General features: G+C 36.5%; 2 protein-coding genes across 4 annotated transcripts in view; both read left to right on the top strand.

Moving 5' to 3' along the window:
* Window positions 1-517: 517 nt before the first annotated feature.
* On the top strand, window positions 518-13,996 carry LOC148873176 (putative 4-hydroxy-4-methyl-2-oxoglutarate aldolase 2). 2 transcript variants are annotated; one of them, XM_088960242.1, is made up of 2 exons: window positions 518-676; window positions 13,282-13,996. In XM_088960242.1, exon 2 carries the CDS (start codon window positions 13,284-13,286, stop codon window positions 13,776-13,778), a length of 495 nt encoding a protein of 164 aa, XP_088816368.1. In that variant the 5' UTR covers window positions 518-676; window positions 13,282-13,283; the 3' UTR covers window positions 13,779-13,996. The 2 variants fall into 2 exon arrangements, with proteins under 2 accessions (XP_088816368.1, XP_088816369.1); XM_088960243.1 differs by having other exon boundaries at window positions 550-701.
* Window positions 13,997-16,300: 2,304 nt separating this feature from the next.
* Window positions 16,301-17,339, top strand: part of LOC148873175 (lipase class 3 family protein) — a 90,481-nt gene continuing 89,442 nt past the window's right edge. Inside the window, exon 1 of one of the 2 annotated variants that reach the window (XM_088960240.1) lies at window positions 16,301-16,979. In XM_088960240.1, coding sequence (XP_088816366.1) covers window positions 16,701-16,979 — 279 coding nt within the window. In that variant the 5' untranslated portion in view covers window positions 16,301-16,700. The remainder of the gene's footprint in view (window positions 16,980-17,339) is intronic. The other variant, XM_088960241.1, reaches the window with a different exon arrangement.

The following is a 17,339-nucleotide window of genomic DNA, read 5'->3' as shown; positions in this document are numbered from 1 at the left end:
AGACGAGCTCGAATAGCCAAAGTATTTGGCTCGGCTCGACTCAACTCAACTCAAATAGTAAAACTACTTACTTTCTACTTAAAAAAACTAATTTAATTTTTATTTGATTTAAAGAATATAGGATTTATACTATTAATATTGGTATTCATGGATTTAACTAGTGAAATAGAAATATAATGATGATAGGTAAAAATACCTTGAATATAGGATTCAATGAGAGAAAGAATTAAATATGAGACGAGGGAATGAAATGCACTAAAAATTAATACCCAAGTTATAATTTTTTATTTTTTATAGAAGGGAGTGACCAAATTAAAAAAATGAGTGTTTTAGTAAAAAAATAATAAAAACGATGGGAGCTATTCACAATTTTTATAGATAAATATATTGTAGATATATAGATTTATTTATTTTAATTGACAAATATACCCTCACATATATCTTTTATATCCACTTGGATCACGTTTACTCTCAGTTGTGACGAAAGCGGTTGACGTGTGAATGACCCCGGCGTCGCCATGTCGGCTCAATCCATAAATACCTTCTTTCTTCTCAGGCACAACTCTCCACTCCTACCAGATTCGATCTTCCACGGTCCCCTCTGCAATCAAAAGCGACAGTTCTTTTTCGAGTCCCATCTCTATCTGGTGCTCGATCCGGATCCCCGTGCTTGAAGGTAAAACAAACCCAAGAAAGATTCTGTAAGCTATCTGTCACGCTTGTACATTTATTTTTGCTATAGTTGATATGAATTGATCTACTGGCGGATGAAAGGTTGTGGGCGAATTGGATGTTGGGAATATGTCAGCCTACAATTCCATGTGTCTCAACTTAATTGCTTGTTTTGAACATTAATGGCTATTCGGGTTAATCTTGGTTACGGTGATTTTTGACTTAAATTAGTCCTAGTCTGATAATCCGATCGATCCTGTAGTGGAATTGTTTGCCAGATCTGTCGAAGCATACTAGATTTGCAGCATCATTAACAATCTGGTGCAGGAAATGAGGGGAGGGGGGATCTGTTCTACCGAGTTCTCACAAAAAAAACCCCAGAGAATGAGACAACTTAAATACAGATTTTTGGAAGTTAATTCATCATCATCATCATCTAAGCCTTATCCCAACTATATGGGGTTGGCTACATGTCCATTGTTTAAATTATGAGCACTTATCGTTTCTTACTACTTTGATCCATGCCCTGAATTGTTGGAAGTTAATTGTTCTTCTTAAAAAATTTGGGCATAGAGCACTATACTTGAAATAAGTGAAACATGAGAAAGGCGGGCACCAAATACATAAACTAGATAAAATGGTTATACCTTTTAAATTAAACAAAAATCCTTAGGTATTTAGAAACTAATGATATATCTTGATTGTTCTGCTTGTTACGTTGAGCAGTCCTCTCTCAGTAGAATAAGGAAAACAAAAAAGAAATAAAAAACAAATTCAAGCAATCATCTCCGTAATTGCTTAAGTTCCCTTATGATTCATGTTGATAATCTTACAGACAGTTGACCACATACTTTCTGTAAACCGATTATTTTCCAGTTGAGCAATTTTTCTTTCCCTATAGCTCTTGGCAACATATAAGCTATATACTGAATTTGAAAATTTGTAAATAATCTTCCTGATTGTAAACTGGTGCAAGTTTGGTAGTTTCTGAGAAGCACCCAAAATTACTGGAAGATACAGAAAAGATTGACTTAATCAACAAGAAATAAATGGTGATTGACTCATACAGAGAGATATCATCTCTAGGACCTATAGAAAGAGCACTAGAAAGAATCATAGGAAAATTCTAGAAATGTTAATGACTAGACATGGAGACTTCTGTGAGCATTTCCATAGTAATTCATTCCTATTGAGACATCTAATTAAGAGGATCAGGAAATGGAAAGTAAATTCTTTATTATGAAACTGCGAACTTTAAACCTTTAAAAATCTCAACACAAAACAATATTTTTATCAGATATCTTTTGAACATTGAGATTCATGGGCTCCTTGGTAAAATCATGTGATTTTTTGCATTTGTTGCTTATTTTCTGAAAGTTAGTTGTTCGCTTTCCTAACTTAGGTTACATAATTTGGCTAAAATTTTGATCCACAGTGTACATGGAACTGATATAGTAAACTTTGCTAGTTCCATAGAAAGTTGTCCATCAAACCATGGACAGACCAATCTGTAGTCTGTACTTTCGGGGAATGCATGGAAACATACACATATAGACAGTTAAGTTGATGCAGTCATGGAAAATACCTGTATTAATTTTTAGCACCATAACACCTTTTGCACTATGAGTCTAAGATTTTTTCACATTTTGAAACTCCCTCTCTTACTTTTCAGCTTTCAGTCATTGAATAAATCACCTTTGGCAGGATAGATGTCCTCAATTATGGGCCACCTCTAGTTGCATAACCCCTTGTCATGTTAGGGATCTTCTACATTGTCAATTAATCCATGAACTTGGTCTTGATCAGTACCAAAAATGGCCATTATCCCATGTTGGCCCCAGTTATCTGGTGTCTTGGGAGGGTGGACTGGAAACAGACCTAACCTTTAGCAGTTTTTTGGCAGAAAGGTCTTAATCAGTAATATCTAATAAAAATAACTTTTTGTTCTAAACTTCTTTGATGAGTATTCATTGGAACAGTTCCTTCTATCATAAACATGGAACTCTTAACATCTTATTGTTTAGATCAGTTGGGACCAGACTGAAACATGCATCTCTCCCTACATGTGCACATGTTTCTGTGTCTGTGTCTTGTCAGGATGTTTGGTAGGATGAATAATTTTTTGAAATGCCAATATGACCTTGGAACTTTAGACAGTATCTTGGGTTCTTTTTAACATTTATTGATGATTTAAATATCAGATCATGTTTTATGAATGGACAAAGTTCAAAGTATTGATACACCTGATACACATCAATAGGTGTATTGTGCGTTTTGGTGACCAATACACTTTTTTTTTTTTTTAATTTCTTTTTGTGTCAGATTTTTACAGGGGGATTGTAAAACATGTATTTAATGTTTGAAAACATCAAAATCTTATAACTCCTAATTTTAGGCATTTTGGTGGACCGTCAATACGATATGATATGTCTGGTAGGGTGTACTGTATCGATGCTTTGAACCTTGTGAATGGGTATAAGAAAGAAATAGTAATAGAAAAAGGAATAAGTTGGTTTGAAATAGGGGCATACATTCTTCTTCACCTTGATTTGATAAAAAACTACTGTACTAGGTCTTTGAGATTGAGTCCCTACTTGAGAAGGCTAGATATTTGGCATCTATTTGAACATCTTGTTCAGATACACCCCAAGGTTAGCTAGCTCCTTGAGGTGTATGGACTAGACTATAGTTTGAGGGATACTCACCAAATTTGTTTTTGTACACTATTTCAATTTTTTAGCATAACCTAATAAATTTTCAATTTTACCATTTACCAATAAAAAAGGAAAAAACTTAGCTAGCTCCTTAGCTCATAGTTTTTCTAGAGTTGGGGTTTTGAGGAGTGAGCTGTTTTATGAGCATTGTCTAACAGGTTGAACTATGCTTTGTATTTTTGTGCATTTCATTTGTTGGCCCTTTGTTAGAAGGCTGTATTGCATGCTCCCCCTCTTTTGTTGTTAGGTGTGATAGCCTTTCTATCTTCTTTCTTTTCTCTTTCTATCTAGTTGATCTCTTTTTCATAATTGACCAAAAGGTTGGAAAAAGGAAAAAAAGAGAAGAAAAGAAGGCTCCCTGTTTCTGTCCTTCTAAGAGTTTCATTCAACTCTTGTGACACCATACCCTGAAATTTTCAATTGGCTTATTGTTCCTTTTTTTTTTAAGATAAATAAGGAAGATAATTTATTAAATAAAAAAAGAACAAGATCACCCACTGAAACAAAGTAAACAACCCCAAAATCAAAACAAGAACAAGATCAAGCAACCTCTCTTTGGGAAACCCAGGAATGTCAAGGGGCACTTTGCTCTGGTCCTCTTGGAGTGGGGGATTCCTTAGCTGAAGTGATGGCATTGCTTCAAGGAATGAGGATAGGAAAGCAACGAGGTTCCAACATGTAGAGGTGGAAGGGGATTCAAAATTGGTAATATCTTGGATGAATGATAGTAATCTGGGAATGTGGATTCACAGACACTATAAGAGAGATCAACAACATAGCAAAGGAGCTGGAGGCAACTTTTAGATGGAAGGAGAGAACAGCAAATGGGATGACTGATTGCTTAGCTAAACAAGGGGTATACAGGTAACAACTTTTCTGGGCAGAATTTTAATTGGGTTCTTTCATTTGTAAAAGGACAGAGCTCCCTTAGAAAAATAATAGTATGTAATGTTTTAATTAATTAATTTAATGAAATGAAGTTTTACTGATAAAAAAATCTGTGGTAGATCTGATTGGATTTTCATACTTTATTTTCCTCATCTAGATCTCTGTACATAGTGGTTGTGAATCTTCTGAATTTTCTGGTCAGATCGCCCACTCAGATCTCTTTCTCCTCTCAGTCTTTCTTGGTTGTGAGACCAAGGTTTATTCTTTTGAGTGTTTTATACCTATAGATGATGATATAATAGCTTCTGCATGCAACTGTTAGGGTTATTATCAGATTATGGAGTATAGTACATGTTTTGCGCAGATCCTACCAGTGTTGGGTAATGACAGATCTGAGAAATTTGTAATAGGGTAATGACAGATATGGGAACAATCTTCTTCCTGGTTTACGTAAACCTGTGATCTATATTTTTTGGTTTGTGGAGACCAAATATAATCTGTAGTGGTTGGTATATCCTAAATCTTTTCTACATTGACTGGTGTGGATCAGTTGAAGCCTTGAAGGGGTGATAGTAGTATTGCTGGTTACTGTTGGTGAAGCCTAAATGTATTCTACATCAACTGGTGTGGATCAGTTGAAGGGGTGACAGAACTTTGCTGGTTACAGTTGGTGGTTGATTCTAGGTATCTATTAGTGTTTTCTAGCATTAAGTCCCATGTTATGTAAGGTGCCTACCATGGCGCTGGATGATTCAGCTACTTTTAGAATTTCAGGGGTGCAACTTGTAGCTGTAGGTGCCTGGACAATGTAAATTTTTTAATTTCAATTGCTCCAATTGATGGCCTTGATTATTTGGAGTAGTCCAAAGGTGTGAAGTTGCCTATTGGAGGAAGGGGAAAGTTGGGGTACTTAACTGGGAAGATTAAGGAACCTCAAGAAGAAGGGGCAACTCATGAGGAATGAGAGCAAAAGAATTATATGCTCATGCCATGGTTGCTGTCCTCAATGCAGCCTGCATCTGTAAGAACTTTATGTGGGTTGAAAGTTGAAACAACCAAGGAAATATGGGACCAAGCGAAGTTAACGTATGCTGAATAGAGTCATTTTGCTCATCTCTACCAACTTCAAGTGGAGTCTTTTGCTTGTCAACAAGGTGAGAAAAACTTCTTAGCCTACTATCCTACACTCACATCCATGTGGAAAGAATTTGTTCACCACCAAACCTTAGACTGGGAGAGTAAAAGAGATACCTTAGCTTACAAGAAGCTTGTATTACAACATGTATTTGCATTCTCAATTAAGTCTAAACCTATTAGAGTTCAGGTATTGGGAGACAAGGATCTTCCCACCCTTTAGGAGCTCTATGTCTGATTACAGAAGACTACTATGAATCCTCTTGAGGGGGAGCTGGTTGCTCTTATAAATTGTAACAAGAAGGTGGAGACTTATAAGAAATCAGTTGAAGATGACAAGGATAAACTGTGGTGTACTCATTGTGAGAAACCTAGGCATACTAAGGAGACATGTTGGGACTAGGTTAGTAAACCAAACAAGTTTAAGAACAAACCAGGAAAGAAGTTTAATGTTGTCAATGTAGCCTCTACCTCTTCAAGTCAAGAAAATCAATAACAGTAAACCAAAATAGTCCTTTCGAAGTGTATCCTATGAGTTTTGGACCTAGGAGGAGATTCTAAGTACCATGCATGATCAATTAGAGAAATATGGATGTGTACATTGACAGTTGGAGGGAAATGCTTCCCTTCCTATTGGTCTTTACTCATCTTCTGTTTTTTATGTCCTAAAACTACATAATAACCCTCTTTATATTAGTACCATCACAAAATCTTTAATTTATTTTTGACCTTTATTACTGACTCCTGTGTTTTCTAGGATTTGACCTTAGGGAAGAGATTAGTAGAGGACGTGTGGTTGAAGATCTCTACATGTTATGATAGATGATGTAGAGAGAAGGGGCAATTTTGTCTTTGTACTTATCTATTGTATCATATTAGTGTAGTATGTATACTAGACACCCCTGTACCTTATTGTATTTGATTTTCTTATGTAAGGGCAGTATTGTACTTTCACTCCCTTTAATATAAAGTTATGTTCTCTTGGTTGGGTTGACAGATTAGAACCAACTGAACAGACTTGGAGATTAGAACCAATCTCCTGGGCCATGGTTTGACAGATTTAACAAAGTTATTTAGCAAGTGAGATTCAAGCAGTACTAGACAAATTATACTTGGTTTACTAAAAGGGAGAATGACCATATTGTTTTCTTGATTGTGTATGTCGATGACATAATTATTATAGGTAATTGGGAGCTGGAAATTCAAAAGTTGAAGAGTTACTTGTCATCCCAGTTTAAAGTTAAGGATCTTTATCCCTTAAAAGTACTTTCTTGGCATTGAAGTGGCAAGATTTCAAAAGGATATTTTTATCTCATAAAGAAAGTACATCTTAGATTTCCTCAAGGAAATAGAAAAATTAGGGTCCACACCAGCAGATACCCTTGTGGACTTTAATCATGAACTTGAGGAGAAATTGCAGAGTTATTACCAGATGTTAAGTTGTTCCAATGGTTCATTGGGAGGTTGTAATACTTACTTATGACACAGTTGGACTTAGATATTGCATATGTTATTAGCGTTCTAAGCCTGTATATTCTCACTTGTAGGACCTTATATCTTATTGAAGTAGAACATGTTATTAGGTACTTAAAGAGGCACCCTGGTATACGAATCCAATATTTTAAATGGGGTTAAATCAGAGTGGAAGGGTGCATAGATGCATATTGGACAGGACTCATTGATGATAGGGGATTTACCACAGGTTACTGTACATTTGTAGATGGGAATATAGTCACTTGGAGGAGTAAGAAACAAATGGTTATTGTTAGATCAAGCACAAAGGATGAATATTAAGCTATGGCATATGGAGTTGCTGAGATCCTATGGATAAAGAATCTTGTAAGTTGGGTTTTCCTACTTTAGGCTTTATGTCCTTGTGTTGTGACAAGGCATTAATATAGCCCATAACCCAATTTAACATGATAGAACCGAGCAAATAGAAGTTGATAAGTATTTCATTTATGAGAAAGTGGACAATGGTGAAATTTATCTTCCTTTGTAAACTCCAAGAAGCAACTTGCTGATGTATTCACATAGAGTGTAACCACCTTGTGCCTAGGGGTGTCAATGGACCAGGTTTAGGCTGGACCCCATCCAAATAAAATCCCATTTGGATGGATTGGACAGTCCAATAAAACATATGGGAGTAGACCGATCTAGAATCAAATGTCCAACGTGTATGTTGGAATGGAGTGGACAATTCAGATGTCCAATGGTCTGTCCAAATCTCAATGACTTGAATATGCAAAACTTTGAGCAACCATATTTCCATTCTTGTTTTTAAATTTTGAATTAAACTTTACTTATCCTTGATTCCCACCCTTTGGTTTTCCCTCCATCTCTCTCTCTCTCTCTCTCTCTCTCTCAATACCAAGTCTAATTCACTCTTTACTTCGTTTAATTAAATATAAAACATGAGGAGGAGAGTACAGTCAACCATCAGACAGGAATCTTGAACCCATCTACTTGGCCCCAGGATTGCCCCGCATCTCAACCTGCAGCAACTTGGGTTTCGATCCTGCAGTTGATAGCTCGATATTCATTCTGAATCACTGCAATGCTCTTTCCTTTTCATCTGCCTTTGCCTTTTCAGATCTCTCTCTCTCTCTCTCTCTCTTCCTCTTTTCTTCTTCTTTGCCTTTCCCTCACAGTCACTATTTCAAAGCCATTTCATTCAATGACAGGCTCTCTCTCTCTCTCTCTCTCTTCCTTACTTTTTTTGTAATTTATATTATTTTTTCAGTAGTTTTTATGTTTTTATTTTTATTTTTTATATTGCATATTATAATTTTTATGGATTGTATGGGGTCCAATCCAATCCATTTGAATTTAAATGAACTGGATTGGACCTCTGTCCATTAAATTCAGACTGGATCAGACTTGGACAGTTAATTTAGGATACGTATTGAGTTGGGTTGGATTGGATTATAACTGGTCCATTGACACCCCTACTTGTGCCATCATATGTTATGTGACAATTTGGGCATGTATAATATATGTGACCTAACTTGTTGCGAAGTGTTATCATCTTGAGTTACTTAGGTGCAAGAGTATTGTGATCTTTTCTTCTTTGTTTTAAAATACTCTTAATATAAGAAGAGTATGGGTGCTGCGACACCAAGATTTGTCACTCGACTTTTCTATCTCATTTCTATTCTCCTCTTCTCTCCTACCAATCAACTATGACAGATGGCATATTATCTATGGCCAGTCAAGTCTCCCCTGAACTTGGAGAAGTTCTGATTTTCCAGGCCCATGCATAGCCCCTTGGGGTCATTATATGACTTTGCTGAGCTTGTCTAATCTTGGCCACTTATTCTCCTGACAAGATATGTCAATTTGTTAGGTTATTCTTTTATTCTCTTTAAAATCTTGTTTATTCAATTGCGTAGAATAGCTCTATATTCAAATTAACAAATATTCATAATTTTTATTTCACCTTATGGTGTTCATTCTTAGTACAATTGCAATGTTGACATCTCTATGCTGTCTGTAAATGATTCCCATAACTGAACACTGTATAGGTAATTATTATTATCATTTTGATAATCGAGAGATGATTTTATTATCAAAAGATGAAGACTGTTACAAGCAACACAAAAAGGGGCATGAGGTGCAACCTCTCTTGAAGGGTGAAAATTACATCAAAGCACTAGAAGAAACAACATTACAAAGCATCCTAGTATAGATATTTGCCCTTGTTTAGCAAGATGATTAGTCAAAGCGTTTGCTGACTTGCCCACCCAATGTAAGTTAATATTCATATTCCTTCTTAACCAGACAGCTTTCTTTAGGGTGTCCTTGTAGCACCAAATAACTGAATCTGGATCTTTCAACCAGCCCACAATGACCTTGAAGTCTCCTTCAATTAGTAGATTCTCGGCACCAAGTTGGTTACCAATGTGGAAACTTGTAAAGCCGCTAGTAACTCAGCCCAATTAGAGTCTCCTATCCCCACAGGGCTAGAGAATAAGGCTAAAATTTTGCTATCCTTATCTCTCAACACTCCTCATATACCAAAAGGGCCTATGTTATGCTGACATCAAAATTCATCTTTACACATCCTTCAGAAGGAGGAATCCATTCTATAGTAACTCTACTCTTCCTAGATGAGCTACTTGCCACAACTAACTAGTTCCTTCAAAGATCATCAAAAGAAAACAAATGGAATGATTCCATAGTTCTCAATTAGTGAATTGCCCTTGTCAGAATCCATTCCTTGAGATTTAGGAGGCTTCTTTCCTTTCTTGGAAAATTCTTCCATTCCTTTCTTCCCAAGTTGTCCAAAGTGCAGCTGCTCTAATACTTTTGCACATGGTTCTCCCTCTTTTTATGGGCCATACTTACACAAAGACTGACAGATTAAATAGCAAACTTTCATCTATAGGTAGGTTCCACTGCACCTAAACAAAGCAAAAAATCCAATTCCAAATAGGTACAACAAAAGAATAGGAAATTAGTAAGTTGAAGCAATCCTCATCATTAGCTTTGCAAAGAATACATCAATTAGAGGACAAGCACATTAATGGCCTTTTCTCTACAAGTAGTCCAAAGTATTGTGTAGGCTGAAGGGTAAGGCAACCGGTGGGTTCTATCTGAAGGACGGTAGATGATCGGAAGGTTGGGTGAGGATGAAAAGGCGAAGGCTAGAAAGGGAAGAGAGAGACACTGAAAGAGGCGAAAGGTTGGAGTACTGGAGCTCTCACAGTGATCTAATGGGTGATCTTGTGTGGAAGGCTTTGAGCCTCGTCTATTTATAGAGGAAGAAGGGCCAACTCTAATGGAGATAAAGAGGAAGATGGAGGGAAACTTTCCCACTTTTGGGAATGTGGTTAGAGTTTGTTAGATTTAAAATAGGCAAACAACTCAGGGTTTCGCCACGTGTCCATGGGAATGATTGGAGCTATCTCAATATTCATTTCAAACACAAAGTTTAATATTAGTTTTTGTTTGTGTAATAGATTATTTGGTTGATCTAGTACAACCATTTACATTTTCTATGAGTTAAAATTTTGTTTTAACTCATTCTATCATGAATCTCTGAATCTTAAGGTTTACAGGGCAACTTCAGAATGTATTCTTTTGTCTTTAACATTAGTTTCTTAGCTTTGTTTAATGATTTGGAACAAGACAATAATTTAAAAAGGTGTGCCAATGCTTCTTTTATCATTTCATAAGATATCATTCTATATTTTGCATATTTTACAATGTTTCCACCATGTCGATAATTTTTACAATATTTCCATACGATATTTCCATCATTTCCAACATGTTTCTCATATTTGGATGACCTACATTTCCATCGACATCGACATTTTAAACCTTGGTTCTTGCTAGTTTAGGGCTTAATCTATCTACAAGATGTATGTATCATGAGGAACCTCCTATGACAGTTAATCCAATAGTGGTAGCAGACATGTATGGGATGTACACCCCAAGAATGTGTACTTATATTAGTTAATATTTAATATATCTCCTCTTTAGATAAAAAAAAGCACACATATCACAACAGACCACTTTTTTCAAGAAGGTCAAAATTGTGAAACTCTCTTGCTTTTTTCCTTTTCTCCATCCTCTTGTTTCTGTTATCAAATAACATACAATACACACATTTGATGAAGCCACTAATATTGGTGAATACTTTGCTCATATTTCACAAACCATTATCAATAACTACAAGGTTGGCATTGTCTCACATCATCATCATCGAAGCCTTGTCAGAAAAAGAATATTTGTTATTTTCCCATTTATAGAGAAATATTGTACAAAACTGGAAAAGCACCACATATAATAAAGTAAACATCCTTGCTTGAATCCAAAAGATCCATTGAGAATCCCATTCAATCAAAGAGAAAGGTTGAAGGAACAAGACACATTTGAGTGCATGGAAGCAAAATGTGCTTGCACTATCAAATGCAAAATTAAGCTTAGGCTGTGCTTGGTTGCAGTGCAAATAAATTTGTATTGATGCAAAATTATAATAGTGCAAATGATTTGGGTGTAAATTTTGATTTTTTTTTGTTTCATATTTTACCTTACTTTGTTCGGTTGCAGTATAAATGAAGTAAAATAAGACCCGGCAGAGAATAAAGTAAAACCTAAAATAAAATTAAACCAAAATTTGCATTCTTTTCATTTGCACTCCCATACATTTGTACTGGTGCAAATAAGATTGCACTGCAACCAAATATAGCATTATGGACAAATGCCATAGAAACAAGAGGTTTTAAAATAAGTAGGACTAAAACAGAGTATATGTCATGCAAATTTAGTAACAATAGGAGTGTAAATCAAGATACAGTTGGGATTGGAGACCAAGAGATAACTTAATGTGACCATACCCAGCACCTTGTTTCAATAATTCATAACAAGGGAGAGATTGAGGAGGATGTCACCTAAAGAATTAGAAGCCAGTCTAGGGTTTTGAACATGCCTTGCAAAAAAAGAAATGCAAAATGTATTTGTAAGAATATCCATAACAAGGGAGAGATTGAGGAGGATGTCACCTAAAGAATTAGAAGCCAGTCTAGGGTTTTGAACATGCCTTGCAAAAAAAGAAATGCAAAATGTATTTGTAAGAATATCCAAAGGTTTTGGAATCAAAGGTTCTAAGTTGAGTTTTGGGATAAAATTTGGTAGGATGAAAGATGATATAAACCTAGAGAGAGTCCTCATATGAGAGCATTGGGGATGTGATTTGATACAAAAGAAGAGTTGCTGAAATAGGAGATTTTGCACATTGAGGTAATTAATCAAGGAATATATTTGGGATCAATTTTAGACCTTGATGAATGTTGAATGAATACTGTTGAAAGCTTTTGACCAGTCTTTAATGGTTGGTTGGTGCTAGAACAGGGAACTTGTATTAGGTAAAAAACGAGGTTATTAATATTTATTTAATTAAATTCTACAGTTATAAAAAAAAGATAAAAAAGGGAAGAAACTTGGAATCACTTAATGGATCCTAAAATCACTTGGGTCATTGGAATCACTTACTATCCGCACACAAGGTCGAGAAAAACTTGGTTCCATTAATTATCCATGTTTTGCATTCATAATAGACAAACACATATGTATTTATTTGTGAGGCAATTGCATGGTGAACTAGCAAAATCTTGGGATAACAAGTATGGGAATGCGGGTTCAGTCTAAGGGTTGTACTTGGTGCCAAAAATGCCAAAGGTTAGGTCTGTTTCCAGTCAGCCTTTCTCAAGACCCTGGAGAGCAAGGAACAACATTGGGTATACTATCTAGGGGTTGTCAATCCTGTAGAACTAAGAGAAATGGAAATAAAAAGACTTCCACCAGCATACATTAACTCAAAGAAAGCTCAATAGCTCCTATTTACTTGTGTGATGACTATGAAACTTCAAATGTAAACCAAATATAATGGGACTAATCAGACTACTGGGCCAGACCCAGAAAAAGTGCTAACAGAAATACAAGCATACATAAAAATTCAGAAAATTCCAAATTTGACTTATTTGCTCCTGCATCAGTGGGACAATGGTGATCTTATACCAACCTTTTTTGACTACTAGGCTAGGCATAAAGCTGTTTATGCTGACCTTTTATTTTGTTACAATTTTCTGTTTGATGCAAGACTTTCTAATAAAGCTTCATTAATGATGTCCAATTTGCTTTATACTTCTCTTTGAACTTTTACACCTCTCTCTCTCTCTCTCTGTTAGTGTTTGGTTAGATATTTAGCCTCATATTAGCTTTACTTTTAAAACAAGGTCAACAAAAAGGTTATAAAATTCTGATCGTCATGGCATATTTCCCATCTATTTGGTTCTCATACATGGAGATTTGTTGAGTCTAGAATTAATTGGCTGAATTAAAGACATCTTCTTATGTTCTTGGGAAACAGCCATGGCTGCAACTGCAGAAGTTTGTGATGCAAACCCACAGCTAATTATAAGTGGCGAGCTTCGGGCTCTTCAGCCAATTTTCCAGATATATGGCAGGCGTCAAGTTTTCTCTGGGCCAGTTGTAACTCTCAAGGTGTTTGAAGACAATGTCCTGATTCGTGAGTTCCTTGAGGAGAGAGGCAATGGTAGAGTTTTAGTTGTTGATGGAGGTGGAAGCTTGCGGTGTGCAATACTAGGAGGCAACCCTGTACAACAAGCTCAGAACAACGGATGGGCTGGTATAGTGGTCAATGGATGTATAAGGGATGTTGATGAGATAAATGGGTGCGATATTGGAGTAAGGGCTCTGGCTTCACATCCAATGAAAGCAAATAAGAAAGGGATTGGAGAGAGACATGTGCCTATAACCATTGCAGGCACACGAATAACTGATGGTGAATGGCTGTATGCAGACACTGATGGGATTCTGATCTCTCGAACTGAGTTATCCGTCTGAACATCAACACTCTTACTATCTATAGTGCCATTCATGGAAAGTAAGCTTATGCCGTGATGTTTTTATTTTTGCAACCTTGTTTTCCTACTTTCAAACTTTCAATTAAGTTAATGTGCTTGAGAGCATGGAGTTTGTCACAGTTGTGGGTCTAATTTGTTATATGCCATGCTGATATTACTGTACTTGACTGATAAGTTTATCTATGTTTGGTTTCCAAATGGTTATGACTGATTATGATTCATATCAACTGATAAAAATTCTGGTTCTAGACCAACAAATTTATTCCTTGGTCTGTTTGGTGGGAACTTGCCCACTTTCATGGTCATTGGCATTCTTTTGGACAGCAAGTTTACTATTTAAAACAGATCCAGTGTCACCTTACGGATTATTAATAAGAAATCGAAATGAAGTCGCTTCAGGATATTAGTAAAAGAAATCATTTCCAACTTTTCTTAATGATCGGATTGAATCCAATGTAGGTGACCATGTGATGTCGAAAGCTGTGCAGAACCAAGGTTCAAAATATAATTTGTCAAAGTATATTGGTAAGGTCGAAATGAATCATGAATTCATGATATATATATACCATGCAAAGATCTAGATACACTTTAATATTAAATCCAAGATTGGAATAACTATGGATAAGGTAGAAAGAGGGAAACACATACTTTAATAGTTGATATGAAAAAATGCATTACAATCAACATATGGGCCATGAAGACATGTAGATATCATACAATAGTTTCATTAATGCTGCATCAATCAAGAGTATGATACACTTGCTGTATAGCCTTTTACAATTTACATGTATAAAGACATTAATATATTATCATTTATTTAAGTTAATGATTAATTAATTATTTATTTTGAATGCCAAAACATTCTTTTTTTCCAACTTAAGATGAGGTACACAAGAAATTTCAACAAAGTTAAATGGAAAGAACTCCCTAGGCATATTGCTTTAAAATCTAACATAATTTCCAACTTAAGATAAATAGATTATGCCTTATAATTTATTAATTTTATTTTATTTCATTATATAAGAGAATTTCTTCATTTTGCTTTAACTTGGCTATTATTTATACCTCAGTTTTTAACTCATTTGCTCTGGATGGATTGATGCCTTTTGTAGTCTTATATTTCCTATTATTTCTTAAGAAGATGATCTTGTATGTTATTTAGTTATTATTTCCAATTTGCTTAAGGCATCTACTTTGTCTATTTAGTGGAGTTCTTTCCATTTGACTTAGGTTGAAATTTCTTGTGTACCTTGTTTAAGGTTTGTGCACAAGCGCTGAGTAAGCAAATTTGCCCCCTCTATTGGATTTAGTCTAAGCACAAGTCTAACCTCAGGAAGTTATTCATCACTTAAAAAAAATAAGACGACTTTCATTTAAGGTTTTAATTCATTTTATCTATCACTGAGCGTGCTCAGCATGGTTTACTAAGCTAGTTTCTTGACCAAATGAGGGGTAGCCCAGTTGGTGCGTTGGATGAATTGTCCCATCGGTAGTGTGGTTTTAAATCCTGTTAAAAGAGTGGCGATGCTGAGGGGTGTTAGGCAGTGATTAATACAGAAAAAAGCTATTTTCTTGACTTTATTTATTGAAACTATGGGAATAGACCTGTTCATGGGCCGGGCCGGGTTTTTACTCTTTATGAATAGAAATTTGTTAGGCCCGAGCCCGAGCCTGGCCCGACCATTGGGCCTACAACTTGGGCCCGAGCCCGGCCTTGATTAAAAGCCCGATGGTGACTGTGTTCACCGGAGCTGAGTTCGCGGTGACTGTGAGCTACGATTTTAAGAGTGAAAAGTGTGTTAGTTCACGTATGAGAGAGAGAGAGAGAGAGAGAGAGAGAGAGAGAGAGAGAGAGAGAGAGAGAGAGAGGACTCACCGCCTGAGTTTGCCGCCTCGTCGGTTGTGTGGTTTCCTGAGAGTGTGATGACTGAAGAGAAGAGAGGCTTGACTAAGGGGAAAGGGGTGAAAGAGAAGAGAGGTTCGGCTTAGGGAGTTAGGTTTTTTAAGTTTAGTCTATAGGTCGGGCCGAGGTGGGTTTGGCAGATCCCAAGCCCAATTCGAATTTATTGCGGGCTGGGCTTTTTACCCAGGGGCTCATTTGCGTATTCAAGCCTGTCTAGGGGCTGGGATCAATTGAGCGGGATGGCTATTCATGTCAATAGATAGAATTTATACGTGTCCAATGTATTTTATTACATTATCATTGGTTCCACAGCTCCTTCAGCCTGGGGCTCACTATGAAAATGACTTTGTTCATTTAGAAGTCAATGGATTGGTCTCTTGGACACATACGGAGAGACTCAATCTTTTGTGGGCCCTCACTTTTGTGCGGTGGTTATACAATGGATTGGTCTCTTGGACAGGGGCAAGATCTACTTATGTGGCCCAACTTCTATAACGTTTATCACGCCCTATCTTTGTTCTTTCCTTTCTTGGCAAATTAGTGTGCTCCCTCACCACAAAAATTTAAGAAAACAGAAAACAAAAGGAAGAAAGAAATGAAAGGGGATAATATGGTCCTCGACATGGATTGGTCAGTATCATTGTTCCATAGAATGCAATTATCAAGATCAAGAATGTTGTCATCAAATTGGACGGTCTAGATCCACGTAAAGATCAAATGTACAAAAGTGACTACAGCTACAACGATGAAACCGAATCATGGCGTTCTGACAACTTCGGAACAGAAGAGAACGTTGAGATGCCCGACAACAAAAACAAAAGTGATTACAGCTAGAACGCTATAGTTCGTTGAAGATTCCCACCCGCCATGGAAATTCGTCTGTGCGATTTTCAATAATTTTTTTTTCTTTCAAACAATATTGAATTTCCATGGCACAAATTCGTTGAGAGAGAGAGAGAGAGAGAGAGAGAGAGAGAGAGATTGACCTCGTACAAGGCAATGCGGTTTTCGACGCTGAGTAGCCTAAGATGCGCAACTCTGATTTTGGGAATATTCAACTTGTTGGTAATGGTTCTGGGTGGAGTTCTGATGGTTGCGGCATATCAAGGTTGTCGACGGGGAGACGTTCTTCCATTTGCAGTTGTTTCCGTCACCGCTGGTGTAAGGATAATGTCAATGATCGGTGCCGGGTTTGCGCAGGAAGCTATAGCAACGACGATTCTCAGTTCTCCAGCTGAGAGTTCTGTTATTGACGCGGTTGTCCGCCGCCAAACACGGGTAGTTCTTATTTTTTTTCTATTAATTATTTTTCTACCAGCTCCACTTCTTTTCTGTATCTCAGCTTTATGTAGTCTTTGTTTTTTCTTTATCTACTAACAATGTGGAGCTAGTAAAGATATAATAATTGCATTTTTATATGTGATTTTAATTTGTAATACGAAGCGTTGCTGGCAATTTGTGGTTATCCTATAAAATCCGAGTAGTTGCTTTCCATCTTTCTGATCACAACCCCAAGTTCCCAACAGCATTTGTCTGGGCTTCTCAACAAGTAAGACAATATTTGAGGTTCTTGAAGTAGTAAACAGCACATCTGTCTAGTGTACGTGACTTTTGAGGATGGGATTCTGGAGAGTGGGA

Source organism: Nelumbo lutea, chromosome 1 (assembly GCF_056320005.1).
Source record: "Nelumbo lutea isolate HS-2025 chromosome 1, American lotus-T2T, whole genome shotgun sequence".
Taxonomy (NCBI): domain Eukaryota; kingdom Viridiplantae; phylum Streptophyta; class Magnoliopsida; order Proteales; family Nelumbonaceae; genus Nelumbo; species Nelumbo lutea.
The sequence above is the reverse complement of the archived record's forward strand: the minus strand, read 5'-3'. Positions and strand labels throughout refer to the sequence as shown.

Coding starts and splice junctions, on each gene's coding strand:
- LOC148873176 (XM_088960242.1), top strand. CDS start 13,284: ATGGCTGCAACTGCAGAAGTTTGTGATGCAAACCCACAGCTAATTATA.